This window comes from Ceratotherium simum, chromosome 36 (assembly GCF_057802395.1).
Source record: "Ceratotherium simum simum isolate JZ-2026a chromosome 36, ASM5780239v1, whole genome shotgun sequence".
NCBI lineage: Eukaryota > Metazoa > Chordata > Mammalia > Perissodactyla > Rhinocerotidae > Ceratotherium > Ceratotherium simum.
In genome coordinates this window covers 5,878,249-5,893,985 of record NC_141935.1, presented here as the reverse complement: position 1 = coordinate 5,893,985, position 15,737 = coordinate 5,878,249, and the positions used below count along the sequence as shown (strand labels likewise).

The 15,737-nt window shown below is 33.7% G+C and overlaps 1 protein-coding gene across 1 annotated transcript in view; it reads left to right on the top strand.

Annotated features, from left to right (window-relative positions):
- Positions 1-15,515, top strand: part of LOC101393840 (complement factor H-like) — a 160,776-nt gene extending 145,261 nt beyond the window's left edge. The window contains exons 16-22 of the mRNA XM_087424350.1: positions 7,499-7,675; positions 8,150-8,359; positions 9,079-9,252; positions 9,956-10,132; positions 11,163-11,336; positions 14,464-14,646; positions 15,102-15,515. Coding sequence (XP_087280476.1) covers positions 7,499-7,675; positions 8,150-8,359; positions 9,079-9,252; positions 9,956-10,132; positions 11,163-11,336; positions 14,464-14,646; positions 15,102-15,298 — 1,292 coding nt within the window. The 3' untranslated portion in view covers positions 15,299-15,515. The remainder of the gene's footprint in view (positions 1-7,498; positions 7,676-8,149; positions 8,360-9,078; positions 9,253-9,955; positions 10,133-11,162; positions 11,337-14,463; positions 14,647-15,101) is intronic.
- The last annotated feature ends 222 nt before the right edge of the window (positions 15,516-15,737 follow it).

The following is a 15,737-nucleotide window of genomic DNA, read 5'->3' as shown; positions in this document are numbered from 1 at the left end:
TCCATTGATCTGTGTGTCTGTTTTTGTACCAGTACCACACTGTTTTGATTACTGTTGCTTTGTAGTAAGTTTTGAAGTCAGGGATTGTGATGCCTCCTGCTTTGTCCTTTTTTCTTAGGATTGCTTTAGCTAGTCAGGGTCTTTTGTTGCCCCATATAAATTTTAGTATTCTTTTTTCTATTTCCGTGAAGAATGTCATTGGGATTCTGATTGGGATTGCATTGAATCTGTAGATTGCTTTAGGTAATATAGACATTTTAACTATGTTTATTCTTCCAATCCACGTGCATGGGATGTCTTTCCATTTCTTTATGTCACCATCAATTTCTTTCAATAATGTCTTGTAGTTCTCATTGTATAGATCATTCACGTCCTTGGTAAGATTTATTGCTCAGTATTTTATTCTGTTTGATGCAATTGTAAATGGTGTTATCTTTTTGAGCTCTCTTTCTGTTAGTTCGTTATTAGCATACAGAAATGCAACTGATTTTTGTAGATTGATTTTGTACCTTGCGACTTTGCTCTAGTTGTTGATTATTTCTAATAGTTTTCCAACGGATTCTTTAGGGGTTTCTATATATAAAATCATGTCATCTGCAAATAGTGAGAGTTTCACTTCTTCATTAACTATTTGGATTCCTTTTATTCCTTTTTCTTGCCTAATTGATGTTGGCCTCATAGAATGATTTAGGAAGTGTTCCATCTTCCTCTATTTTTTGGAAATAGTTTGAGCTGGATGGGTATTAAACCTTCTTTGAATGTTTGGTAAAATTCACTGGAGAAGCCATCTGGTCCTGGACTTTTATGTTTTGGGAGGTTTTTGATTACTATTTCAATCTCTTTACTTGTGATTGGTCTATTCAGATTCTCCATTTCTTTTTGGTTCAGTTTTGGGAGGTTGTATGAGTCTAAGAATTTATCCACTTCTTCTAGATGGTCCAATTTGTTGGCATATAATTTCTCATAATATTCTCTTATAATCCTCTGTATTTCCATGGTATCCATTGTAATTTCTCCTCTTTCATTTCTAATTTTATTTACAGGAGCCTTTTCTCTTTTTTTCTGAGTAAGCCTGGCTAAGGGTTTGTTGATTTTGTTTCTCTTCTCAAAGAACCAACTCTTTGTTTCATTAATCCTTTCTACTGTGATTTTGGTCTCAATTTCATTTATTTCTGCTCTGCTTTTTATTATTTCTCTCCTTCTACTGACTTTGGGCTTTGTTTGTTCTTCTTTTTCTAGTTCTGTTAGGTGTAATTTAAGGTTGCTTATTTGGGCTTTTTCTTGTTTGTTAAGGTGGGCTTGTATCACTATGAGTTTCCCTCTCAGGACCACTTGTGCTGCATCCCATATGGTTTAGTGTGGCATATTTTCATTTTTGTTTGTTTCCAGATAGTTTTTGATTTCTCCTTTAGTTTATCAATGATCCATTGGTTGTTCAGTAGCATGTTGTTTAATCTCCACATTTTTGTCACTTTCCCCATTTTTTTTTTCATGGTTAATTTCCAGTTTCATAGCATTATGGTCTGAAAAGGTGCTTGTTATGATTTCAGTCTTCTTAAACTTATTGAGGCTTGCTTTGTTTCCCAACATGTGGTCTATCCTTGAGAATGTTCCATGCGTGCTTGAGAAGAATGTGTAGTCAGTTGTTTTTGGATGGAGTGCTCTGTATATGTCTACTAGGTCCATCTCGTCCAGTTTTTCATTTAAGTCTACTATTTCTTTATTGATGTTTTGACTGGATGATCTATCCATTGATGTAAGTGGGGTATTAAGATCCCCTACTATTATTGTGGTCATAAAGGAATCTTTTCGGATGACATGCCTACCCAGACTAGGGAAACTAAAGAAAAAATAAACAAGTGGGACTTTATCAGATTAAAGAGCTTCTACAAGACAAACGAAACCAGAATCAAGATGAACAGACAACCCACCAGCTGGGAGAGAATATTTGCAAAACATACATCTACAAGGGGTTGATCTCCATAATATATAAAGAACTCACACAACTGAACAACAAAAAACAAACAACCCGATCAAAAAATGGGCAGGGGAAATGAACAGACACTTCTCCAAAGAAGATATACATATGGCTAATAGGCACATGAAAAGATGTTCAACATCATTAATCATCAGGGAAATACAAATCAAAACAACACTAAGATATCACCTCACGCCCATTACAATGGCTATAATCACCAAGACAAAAAACAACAAATGTTGGAGAGGATGTGGAGAAACAGGAACCCTCATACACAGCTGTTGGGAATGCAAACTGGTGCAGCCTCTATGGAAAACGGTATGGAGATTCCTCAAAGAATTAAAAATGGAAATACCCTATGATCCAGCCATCCCACTACTGGGAATCTATCCAACGAACCTGAAATCAACAATCCAAAGAGGCTTATGCACCCCTATGTTTATTGCAGCATTATTCACCATAGCCACGAAGTGGAAGCAACCTAAGTGTCCCTCAACTGACGATTGGAACAAGAAAATGTGGTATATATATACAATGGAATACTACTCAGCCATAAAAAAGACAAAATCATCCCATTTGCAACAACATGGATGGGCCTGGAGGGTATTACGTTAAGTGAAGTAAGCCACAAGGAGAAAGACAAACACTGTATGATCTCACTCATATGTGGAATATAAACCAACACATGGACAGAGAAAACTATATTGTGCTTACCAGGGGCAATGGGGGTGGGGGGTGGGCACAAGGGGTGAAGGGAGTCATATATATGGTGATGGACAAACAAAAATGTACAACCCAAAATTTCACAATGTTAAAAACTATTAAAACACAAATTAAAAAAAAAAAGAAATGATATTTACAGGCAGTACAGTACACATGGTCTACATTTTCTTCTAGAAGCTGTACAGTTTTAGTATTTATATATGGGCATATTATCCATCTTACATTAATGTTTGAAGATGGTATAAAACAGGGGTTGGTGTTTTTTATTATATATGGATAGCCAGTTGTTCTAGCAATACGTATGGAAAAAATTTTGAAATGAAAATCAATTGACTATGGAAGTGTTGATTTATTTCTGGACTTTCTTTTCAGACCATTTATCCATTTATCTCTCCTTAGCCCTGTCACAGTGCCTTGATAACTACAGCTTTATAGTAAGTCTTGAAGTCTGATATATACAGTCTCCAATTATTTTCTTCCTTTTCAAGATTGTTTTAGTTATTCTGGTCTTTTCATTAACATAGAAATTTCAGGGACTACTAATCAAGTTCCATGAAATATCTGCTTGTATAATGAAAGGGATGGCTTGTATAATGAAAGATAAATTAGAGAAAATTGACATCTTAACCAAATTGAGTGTTCAATCTATAAATATGATATGTGTCTACAATTATTTATTTCTACTTCTATTATCCTAGTAATGTTGTAAGTGTAGAAGATTTACAGTTCTAAAAAATTTATTCCTATTTTGTGTTTTAGTATTACAAATGCTATTTTTCAAACTCACATTTTCCATTTTTTTTTGCTGCAAGTGTAAAGAAATGCACTTGATTTTTGTATATTTATTTTATCCTCTGAAACTGTACTAAGTTGCCTTATTCATTCTAGACATTATTTTGTAAGCAACTGTATCATAGCAAATGCAAGATTTTATTTCTACTGGTCCGTTTTAATTTTGATTTTTTGTTTATTTTCTTATCCTCTTGCACTGAGCAAGACCTCCAGTAAACTGTTGAAGGGAAGAGATGAGAACAAACATCTTTGTCTTATTCCTGACCACTGGGAGAGGATAGTCAACATTTTACCACAATTATAAAGTCACTTTAGAATTTTTGTAGTTGCCCTTTATCAGATTCGGGGAATTTCCTTCTATTCCTATTAGCTGAGTGAGAAGTTGTACCATCAACCAACGTTGAATGCTTTTAGATGCTTTTTATGCGTATGATGATATGACTTTCTGAATTCTGTTAATATGGGAAATTAGGGCTGTAAATTTTTGAATGTGGAACACGTCTCTCATTCCTAGAGTCAACTCTACTTGGTGGTGATATACTATTCTCTCTATAGTTTTGTTTCCTTGATTTGCTGGTATATTTTTAAGGGTTCTTGCCTCTGTGTTCAAGGGGGAAACGAATCTGTCGTTACTTTTTCTTGTAATGTCTCTGCCGCGTTGCTCTTGGGGATGTTGTGGCATCATAAAAGAGATTGAGAAGTGTTCTCTGCTCCTCTGTTTTCTGAAAGTGCGGGTGTAAGATTATTATTGTATTATTTTTTCCCTTAAATGATTGATAGAATTCACCTGGGATGTCATCTGATGCCTAGTTTGCTTTTATGGAAGACTTTCTTGATGAAGAATTCAATTTCTTTAGTAAGTAGTGGGCTATTCAGATTTTCTATGTTATCTCTGTCAAAATGTAAGGAAGTTGTATTTTTTAAGAATCATCTCGATTTTATCCAATTTATCAAATTGATGGGTATACAGGTGTTTCTATTAGTCACTTAAATATTCTGTTTTCCTTTCACTTCTATAGCATCTCTGGTGATGTCACTTCTTTCATTCTTGATATTGACATTTGTTTCTCTCTTTCATCTTGATCATCCTTCCTCGGGTTTTCTAATTATGTTTTCAAATAACTAATTTTAACACTCTTAATTTTCACTCTTTTTTATTTTTTAGCTTTATTAACATTCACCGTTTTTCGCTTTGTTAATTTTCTCTTTGTCTTTCTCAATTTTCTCTATTTTCTGTCTTCCGTGGAATTATTGTTTCCTTCCTTCTTAGTAGTTTGATTTTAATTTTACTCTTTTTTGCATTTCTTAAGCAGAAAATGAAAGTTTAAATTTAAACCATCGTGCTTTTTAAATATAAACCTTTAAAACTACATTTTTGTTTCTAAATACTGCTTTAGCTGTGTCTCAAAAAAATTTTAAATTTATTTTATTTTCGTTTAATTCTATGTGAAATATTTTCTACAACTCTTTGTGATTTCTTCTTTGACCTGTCAGTTATTTAAAAGTTTGTCATTTAATTTCCAAATATTCATGCTTTTCTAAATAATTTATTCTCTTTTGAGAGCTTTATGTTGTATGATTGTTGTGTAAAGAACTGCACATATTTGATGTATATAATTTAGTGAGTATAGTGGATGTTTGCATAGATAATTTATACTTATTGATTTCTAATCCAGTTTTGTTGTCACAGAACGTACTCTGTAAAATTTCAATATTTTGAGACTTGGTCCTTCTTTTTTTATTGCACAGCTCGTTTTCTATCTTCGTGATGGTTTTATTTTCATATAAAAGCATAGGCGTACTCTAGTTGTTGGATCAGGTTAAAGAAGTTCATGGTGTTCTTTAAGTTCGTCTATGTCTGCTTAAAATTTTTTATCTCCTTATTCTATCAGTCAGAGTAAGTAGGGTATCAGTACTGCTAACTAGGATTGTGGATTTGTCTATTTCTTCCTTTGGTTTTGTCCATCTTTGCTTCATGTATTTCATGTATTTTTAGATACATACACATTTATGATAAATTTGTCCTTGTGAATTATCATTTTTATAATGATAAAGTATTTCTTGATTATATTTGTAATACTGATGTCTTGAAGTCTATATTGGCTTAATTTAACATAGTCAATTAATTTAAAACAATTGATCATGTCCATGTGAGAAAGGAATTCCCAACCGATTTCAAGTAATCAGTGTCCTCAAACCATTCTCTCTAAATTGAAAGCAAATATAAAATGATAAGAGAACTACCGGCACACCTTATTCACCCATCTTACAAATCCGGGGGAAAAAAAATCCCTTATTAGTGATTAACTAACAGAAAATACTTGAATAAAATGACAATGGTAGCAGTACACATTGAAATCTATGGGATGCAGCAAAGGCAAAGATATTTATAGCTTTAAAACATGCATTATAAAACAAAGAGCAAAATAAAAGCAATAGGTATTACAATCCTGAAGCTAGGAAAGATAATACACCCAAAAAACATAGAAGGAAAGAATAATTAAAGCATCAATTACTATTATAAGAAGCTTAAAAATGCATAAACAGCTGATTTGCAGAATAATAATTCAGCTTTTAGGGAAATTTAATATATAAACCAACCTCTAGCAAGACTTACCAAGAAGAAGTTCAAATTAAGATTCTTAGGACAAAGGTGGTTAAAGATCAGACACAGAAGAAAATAAATTGGAGAATACGTAGAAAAATATGCCAAGATATTTAAAACAGAAAAACGAAAAAATATTTTTGATGGAATATAAAATATTATAGAGTTAGATAGAAACTGAAAATCTGAACAATATTAATAAGCATGAATGAAGTGTATTCAGTGAAACATTTGCCTGAATTGAATAGAAAATGTTGGACAACTGAAAAGATTTACAAGACTTCCTCTTTTATATTCACATAATGAAAAAAGATACTGTATGAAACAAAGATACAGTATGAAATTTTGCTATTATTTCATCAATATTTCACTCTTTGTTCAATTTTTTCATCACATTCAAATTGATTCTCTTTAATGAAATAAAGACACAGTATGAAAAGAGAAAATAAAAGCAACAAATCATAGAGAGGTTCTAAATCTTCCAGGGATGGTCATCCAGAATCTTCCCTCAGTTGAACAGGACATGCTTTGTCTTCAGATTATGAACTGACGAGATATATCTGAGGTGTCTCAGTTTTGTGGGCGCTCAGACACAACTTTACAGAGGGATCTTTTATACACTGCTGGTCATGTAACTAAAGCCAGGCTGTCTAATCTCTTCAACTGGGAACACTTCATCCGTCTGTATCCCTTAACAGTGTAGGCAAGCTGGTAAACAGAACCTCCAGGGGAGTTTTGAACTTTTAATAACACACTATAAACTGCTAGTGAACATATCTAATTCTTACTTTGGCCAAGAAACTCTATCAAATTAATTGATCATTAACTAAATATAATTCTTCGTCTGACTAATCAGCTTCCATTGGTAGAATATCTTGTGAGGGTTTTAATCCAATCCCAATACATTGGATCATGGATATCTGTAGAAAAATTCTCAATGATGTAGTCTACACAGAAATTGAAATATAATGATGTACGCCTGAAGTTTATATAATGTTATAAAGCAATGTTACCTCGATTAAAAAAATGAAAAAGAAAAAAAGGATCCTGATGTCAGTCTTTATTTAGTGCCTGGTATTGAATGAGTTATTCAGCTAGAACATCCTAATGGTTGGAAATAATCAAAATAGGTTTTACATAAATTATGCAAAGAATGATCACAGAAAGATCACAGAAAGAATAAAAAGAAGAAAGTCCAAGGAAGACCATGAGGATATATACCCAACGTGATAGATTAAAAGGGTATACAAGCTGAAAAGCGTAACATATTGAAACATAGAACATAACGTTAGAATTTTATGTATGGTACATTATTATTAAGTTTTCTATTTACTGAATTACCCTTGTAATATTTTTAACTTATGATTTTTAATCAAGAAATCTAATTTTAATATTTTTAGAAGTACAATCATGCCCACCTCCACCTCAGATTCCCAATGCTCAAGATATGACAACAACAGTGAATTATCGAGATGGAGAAAAAATATCTGTTCTCTGTCAAGAAAAATATCTAATTCAAGGAGAGGAAGAAATTGTGTGCAAAGATGGAAGATGGGAGTCAACACCACGCTGTGTGGGTCAGTAGTTCATAACTTGCTTTGTGACATTCTTTCAAATAAGCTAATACTGTCATGTGCTTTGTGAAGATGAATAAGATGAAGGCCTTGCTCTATATCTATTCCAGTTTATCTTGAAACAGCAAATTAAAATCTATGTATACAAATCAGTCAGCATCCTTTCACTTCTACTGAGAAATGAATATAGACAAAAACTTTGGGTTACTGTGTAAATACCAGATAAAATTTCTGCTCAGGCCTATTTTACTCCTCATGATGAACCTGACAAGAATGAAGGGGCATATTGAACAAGTGGATAGTAGTATAGAATTTATGAAGACATATTCTTTCAAGTTTCAAATGGTTTTCAGTTTTTAAAATAACTTAATTTGTTCAAACTATCCTTATTTTAAAATCCCAAAGAGTGTTTGATTTTATTTTTCAATTTAAACATTATATTTGTGCTTAACTCCTTGATCTCTTTTCTTCGTATAGAAAAAATTCCATGTTCTCAACCACCTCATATAGAACATGGAACCATTGAATCACCTAACTCTCCAGAAGAAAAGAAAGAGAGATTTGAACCCAAGCTTTATCCACATAGCACCAGATTAAGTTATATTTGTGATGATGGTTTCAGGATATCTGAAGAAGATAGGATAACATGCCACATGGGAAAATGGAGTTCTCCACCTCAGTGTGTAGGTAAGGAGAGTACACAAACTAAAATCCTATTTTCAGTACAGTGCATTAAAAATAATCAGTTGTCATCAAAGTTACGAGAAAGAATCCATTACATTTCTAAATAAATAAAGTCATTTGTACGTTTTTCTACCATTTACATATTTACATATTTTATCAAACAATTTTTGCATAATCAAATCAAGCTTATTTTTGTTAAGGTCATTGGTTCCTTGTAAAATCACTTTTAATTCTGGCTTGTTTTGTGTTAAAAGTGGATGTATAGTGAAATTAAACCTCCTTATTTGTAGCTATACCTATTCATGTACCTAACTCTTCATATAAGGTATAGTGTTTGCTTCGACGCCAAGTTTTTAAAAAAATTTCCTATGTTCTGCCAACAACGTCCCTTCTGATTTCTCACAATATATAGTACTTTTCTGAAGATGATTAATTCTTGATGTTTTCTTATATTATTCATGCTTGGTTAGAGAAGCATCGATAGTCTTTCATAAATATATTGACATTTTTAGTGTCAACTTTTTGCTCAAATTGACAGCTTTACACACACCAGAATGGTGGTTTTAGGAAGCGTTTGTGCATCTTCTCCGTAATGTGATGGTAGCTCCTGTGTGATCATGTCTTGTAAATTAAAACAGCCAAATATGATAACTGGTACATAGAATTAAATTTCAGAGTTAGTGTAACATGGAGTCATTCTTTCATTTCTTTTTTTTTTAAAGGAATTCCTTGCGAACAGCCACCTCCGATCCCACACGGTGTTCAGTCTCACAAGTTACGCAGTTACCAATATGGAGAAGAAGTTATGTACAGCTGTACCGAAGGCTTCGGGATTGATGGACCTGCATCTATAAAGTGTTTAGGAGGAAAATGGTCCGATCCTCCAGAATGCATAAGTATAGTGTATTTCATTTTGTTCTAAGGCTGATAAATATCTTTAATTCGTAGCATAAATGGTACAAATATGAAACTAAGCAGTAATTCTAGAATTTAACAAGGTGTCTCTGGGAAGTTCTGGATTCTGGAAGGGAATTAATAGCCCTGGTAATAAGAAAAGTGTGACAACATGAGCCGAATGATTTCATTCTCCCGTCATCTTGTGTGCACTTGCGACATCCTCTGATATATGTACTTAGACCTTTCATCTCTGTTCCAGTGTCACAGCTGGCCCCTGCTCATCAATCGCATTGTTATGCAATTTACTGTTAGTTTGTCAGTTATCTCCTTTGAATATAGAATTTTCTGAGATATTTGACGTAATTAACAGAAACAGATTTTGACAGAAGCACAAAGTAGAAATACTTCCAAAATGCAGGTGGGCCAATAAGAATGCGAATGTAAGCAGTATGGTCTCAAGCATTACACGCATCCATATCTCTTCAAGGTTTCAAAATCACTATTCCCATGTTATATTTTGATAAATGTAGAACCTTTCAATGTAATTAAGTCACGACTGCTAACACATTTTTTCAAGGTATAAGAAAATTATTGCACAGTATTCATTGGTTTTATATGTAGCTGTTATTCTAGAATATATATTTATTGGCCATTATGTATTTTTAACCATTTACTGAACAAATACATTTTTTTTTCTTTCAGAAACGGACTGTTTTAGCTTACCCAGCTTTGATGATGCTATACTCATAGGCCAGAAGAAGGAGTCATATAGGTCAGGAGAACAAGTGGCTTATAAATGTCCCAAATATTACCAATTGGATGGATCCAGTATTGTCCAGTGTATTAACGGCAAGTGGATAGGAAGGCCAACCTGCAGAGGTACTTCGATGAAATTTTAAAATTTATTTATGCAAGTGTCTTAAGTAATATAATATAGAATTGCCTCTAGCATCATCATAAAATGGACATAGATTATTTTTTCAGGCCAGGTTTTTAGGCACAGAAGATTTATGCCTTAACGTAATGGAATGGAATTGTCTACTCAATGGTTAGTCTTGTAACCTGATAGTTCTTCAAGTTTGGTCCCTGGAGGAGCAGCATCAGCATCTTCTGGGAAATTGCTAGAAATGGAAATGCAAATTCACAGGCTTAGTCAGACCTGTTGAATCAAAGACTCTGGGGTCAAGGTATTCGATGGACACTTTGGTTTAGGAACCATAGCTATAGCCAATTATACTTTATATCCACCTGAATCTCACTGATGAGTTACACATAACTCATTGTAGTATCCTAGGCATTTGCTCCCCAAAAGTCATTTGAGTGTTTTTATAAACTATACAGTTATTTTTCTGTCATTTTTCTACACCTCCTGTTTGGATCCTTTGAATAGTCATGTTCTTCCTTCAACTATGTTATTCTTCAATGTGTTCATGATTGATTTATTCTCTAAGGAAGTATCTTATTTGTATTTATTTTTCTAGGGGCTTAAAATTACAATTCACAAACAGGATGATTGCAAACCAAATCCTACTATCAAATAATCTCTTTATTATGATTTTCTTGTGGTTTATAAATTCATTTTTAATTTATATAAAAGGAACTGAAAGAGAAATGTCCAGATAAACTCTCATTTTCACTGGCCTCCACACACACACACACAAATGTCTATCAACAGTCTAGTGAAGGATGGGAGAGAGATTTAAGGTGTAGAAGCTTAAATCTTACCAAAGAAATATTGCTTTCTCTCCTTTTCCTCACTCTTACATGAAAATTATTAAGACGAGCAGTCTTTTATGACAGATTAACGACTTATTTTAAACCCCTCTTGAAATATATTTAGAATCTCATTTGTTGATTTGCTACTCAAAATGATCATTATGTTGGAGGTACTTTTTTTCTTTCTATTCAGATGTTTCCTGTGAGAAACCACCCAAAGTGGAAAATGCTGTTATACTAAGTGTGATGCCTAGGTATCCACCTGGGGAGAGAGTACGTTATGAATGCAACAAACCTTTTGATCTGTTTGGGGAAATAGAAGTGACATGTTTGAATGGAACTTGGACAGACCCACCTCAGTGCAAAGGTAGAGTATCTTATTTCCCTCCAAATTTTAGAGCATATATTAGGGACAAAATACGTTGACGTAAATAGAGAATGAAGTAGTTCTTACGGAATAAATTTTTTAAACACAAATAAAACGATGATGCTTAAAATCCAATTCTTTTTGTGGATGGAAAAACTTAATTACTTAATAAGTAATAAGGTATATCTATTTTATGAAAGATTTGATCAGATTAGAAGAAGAGTTGGAATCGTGGATTATTCCCTCTCTGAAGCATTAAGAGATTCAGTTTCTTCCCAAGGAATAAATGTATTGCAGATACCTTAACCACATTTGACAGCCCTGTGAAGTTTTACTTTAGGACATGGAATAGGCAGTGGGACAGGGGTGGGAATCATAGCATGTGATGTAAATTTGCACTTCTTTAGCATATGGATTATATTTAAAGGTATGTTACTAGCTGAGCTCATCCAGGGAATTCGTGTATAAATAAAAAAAGTAGTCTGAGAACTTGGTCATGGGACACTCCGGTATTTAGAGGTCAAGAAATAAGAGGAGCCAACAAAGGAGATGTTATATTAGCCACTTCTAGTTTTTCAAATTGTTTTGAAATTGAAATTGGTATACATTTTTCCCAATCTTTTGCTTTGAGCCTACCTATGTTTTCATGTTTGAAGTGAGTTTCTTGTAGGAAGCATATAGCTGGGTCTTGTTTCTGTGTCCACCCTGCCATTTTCAGTCTTTGGTGCATTTAGAACATTTAGCTTTTAAAGTAACTATTGCCATGTTAGGGGCTATGTCAGCCATTTTATTATTTGTGTGTGTGTGTGTTTCCTTTGTTTTTAATTCCTGTTTCCTTTTCTTGCCTTCCCTGTAGCTTGTTTGAACATTTAAAATCACTTTATTTTAAAATATCTGTATTCTTGTCGAGCTGTCTCTTTGTACAGAGTTATTAGGGATTGCTCTCGGTGTGAAGATATACGTATGCAGCTTATCACTCCCTAATGGTATTGACATATTACCTAAAATTGACATTTTACCACTTCAAACAAAGTGTGGAAACTTTCCATCCATTTAGGTCTGTTTAATCTCCCCACATTTTAAACATAAATGTTTTAGGTATTTCCTCTATGTACATAGAGCATCTTATCAAATAATATAATTTTGCACCCAAATTTAACAAACTCATTAGGAAAAAGTCTATTACATTTGCCCCTATTTTTATCACTTCCCTTGTTTTATCTTCCTTTCTGAAGTGTCAATCATCCTTCTGTTATCTTTTCCTTTTGATTTGAAAAACTCCTTAGCAATTCTTTAAGCACAGGTCTGATGGAGACCAATTCTCCGTTTTCCTTTGTCTGGGAATGTCTTCATTTCTCCCTTTATTCCTAAAGGATAATGTCACCGGATATGGAATTGGAGTTGACAGTTCTTTTCTTCCAGCACCTGAAAAATGTTGTCACTTTCTGGCTCCTTGGTCACAGATGAAAACCACACTGATGTTCGAATCCTTTTTTCCCTATAGCCTTGCATAATTTCTATCTAGCTGCTTTTGAGATTTTTTTCTTTTTCTTTAGTGTTGAGCAGTTTGATTATTATGTATCTTGGCATGAATTTCTTGGGTTAATCCTGTTTGGTACTCACTCATTTTTTTTAATATGTAGATATATGCCTTATGCCCAATTTGGGAAATTTTAAGCCATTATTTTGTGAGTTTTTTTCCTCATCTCCAACCCCCTTCTTTTGTCTTCCTGAGTCTCCAGTCTTTTGCTATCTTCCCACAGGTCCCTGAAGCTCTGTCTATTTTTTTGTTGTCAGTCTATTTTCAAAGCGAGTGATTTGTATTGTTCTATCTTCAAGGTGATTTATCCTTCTGTCATCTGCAATCTGTTATTGAGCCCCTCCAGTGACATTATTTTATTCTGTTATGTTTTTTAGTTCTATGATTCCCACTGGATTTTTAAAACCATTGTCAAATAATTCCAACCTCTGTATCATCTCAATGTTGTCTTCTGTTGATCGTCTTTTCTCTTTTGAGATTTTCCCAGTCCTTGGTATGATGAGTGATTTTCAGTTGTATTCTGGACCTTTTGCGTATTATGTTTTGAAACTCTGGATTTTATTGGAATTTTTTATTTATCACGCCTCCCTTACTGCCAGGCAGTGTGCAAGTCCAGGCTTCCCATTCTGCCTCCACTGACACCACAGACAAGGGGAGGGGTGTCTTGATCCCTCAGAGTGTGAGTAGAAGTCCAGTCTCCTCACTTGGCCTCTCTTGATTGAGGTGGGGGGAAGATTAGTTGTAGATTTCTTCTATGATGTTTTTCCAGAGTAAGTTGGCTATTGTAGAAAATGTTTCTGTCTTGCGAGGCTGCTCCTTTCCTGGGCTTTTGTCTAAAGAGAGCAGGCTCTTCTTGGGAATTTTTCTTCTTTTCTGCCTAATCTTGATATCGTTTCTGGGTTACAATCTTCTTCAGTGCCCAGTCCAGGATACTTAGAAGACAAAATGAAAACCATGACAACTCATTGCACTTTAATTCCTTGAATCCCAAAGTCTCTAACCAGATGGTTAGAGACCGTTCTCCACATCTTTCACAATCTCTTCTGTTGCTTTTTATAATATGTTCAGGATTTTTAGTTATACTTAACAGAAGGAATAAGCAGAAATGTTTCTACCTCATCTTGTCCAGAACAGGAAGCCAGCAATTCCTTTTCACATTATGTAAATTTGTAACTCTTGAATTCTATTAAAGGAGTGATGTTTCTTTTACAGTAAGAATGTAAATCAATAAAAACTGACTAGAGATCCAACAGACACGGCAGTATGTTGTATATAAGAACAAGGAACTTTTTTGTTTGTCTTAGCTAGCCCAATGTCCCGTATATATTCACAAAGAAAAACATTTTTTATTACGGGGGTACTGCGAAACAGACGTATTTGTTGATGCTTTATGTGTAGTTTCATGCGGGGTGAAAGTAAGGGCTTAAAAATGTGACTTTCACTTTAAATGATTAAAATTTCTTCAACAAATAATTTCTGTCATCAGAAATCACAAGTCTTGATATTACGTATTGTGCTATACTTTTATTTGCTTTAGTTTAACCTATGTTTTTCTTGGTCTTTCAATAATCAAATCATATTTTTTAGACTCTAAAGGAAAATGTGGGCCCCCTCCACCTATTGACAATGGAGACATTACCTCATTCCCATTACCAGTGTATGCTCCAGGATCCTCAGTTGAGTACCAATGCCAGTCCTTCCATGTGCTTCAGGGAAAAAGGAATATAATATGTAGGAATGGACAGTGGTCAGAACCACCAAATTGTTTAGGTAAATATTTTAATATTCTGACGCATCCTGGGAAAATCAGTGTAATGAGTATGATGTTTTGCTGTTTATAATAGAATTTTCATGGATTAAATGAATTCATCTTTGGAATGCTTGCTACCAAATATTAATGTGTGCGGAAATAAAGTTTGAAAGATTCTTGTTGAATCAACAACAGCAACAAAACATTCTTTTACGAAAGCTCTTCATATGATAATTGATATTATGAATCTTAGATTATAACCTTTAGTTATCATCCATTAAACATAATACTTCATTTTTACATCATTAATTTTATAAAATGGTTTAAATCCACATACTGGATTTTTAATGAATTGGTTTGTAAAAAGTTTTAAGAATGAAGTCCTAACAGCATAGAAGATTCTACTTGAGTCTGAATTTTTGTGGACAATATTTGTATACTCCTTAATGTGTTATGTTCATTTTTTTGACTTCAGATGCATGCGTACTATCAGAAGAAATTATGGAAAAACATAAGATAGAACTACGATGGTCATATGACAAAAAATTGTATTCTGAAACAGGGGATACCGTTGAATTTAGGTGCAAACGCGGATATCGACCAAAGACACCACCTGCAACATTTCGAACAACCTGTCGTGAAGGGAAAGTGGTGTATCCCACCTGTGGATAGAACCATGATTAACATGCAGTCATAAAATTCACATATGTACATTTATTCAGAATTTTTCATTATTAATCCAATCCTTCTCAGTTTATTTCTTCAAGTATTGTTTAACTCAATTTTACTCATACATTAGAATTTGTGTTAAATATTATGTGGACAATGTGATTATAATCTGAGAGACCAATGAATCAATTCTAAAAGAACCTCATTAAAACTTGGCAAATGAAAACGCTCTGTGTCCTGTTCATCAAGTATCTATGGCCAGAATCTAGATGCCATCACCTCAGTGCCTGCTTCCATCCATCCTTCTCCCAACTTTCCCAAAGCTTCTCCATAACCTCTGAGGTTTTCTGAGACTCTCTATTTCAGAGGAAATGGAAAAAAGGGCTTGTCTCCATCTTGAAAATAATATCACGTCACAAACACGTAAAAACCAAACTGTCAT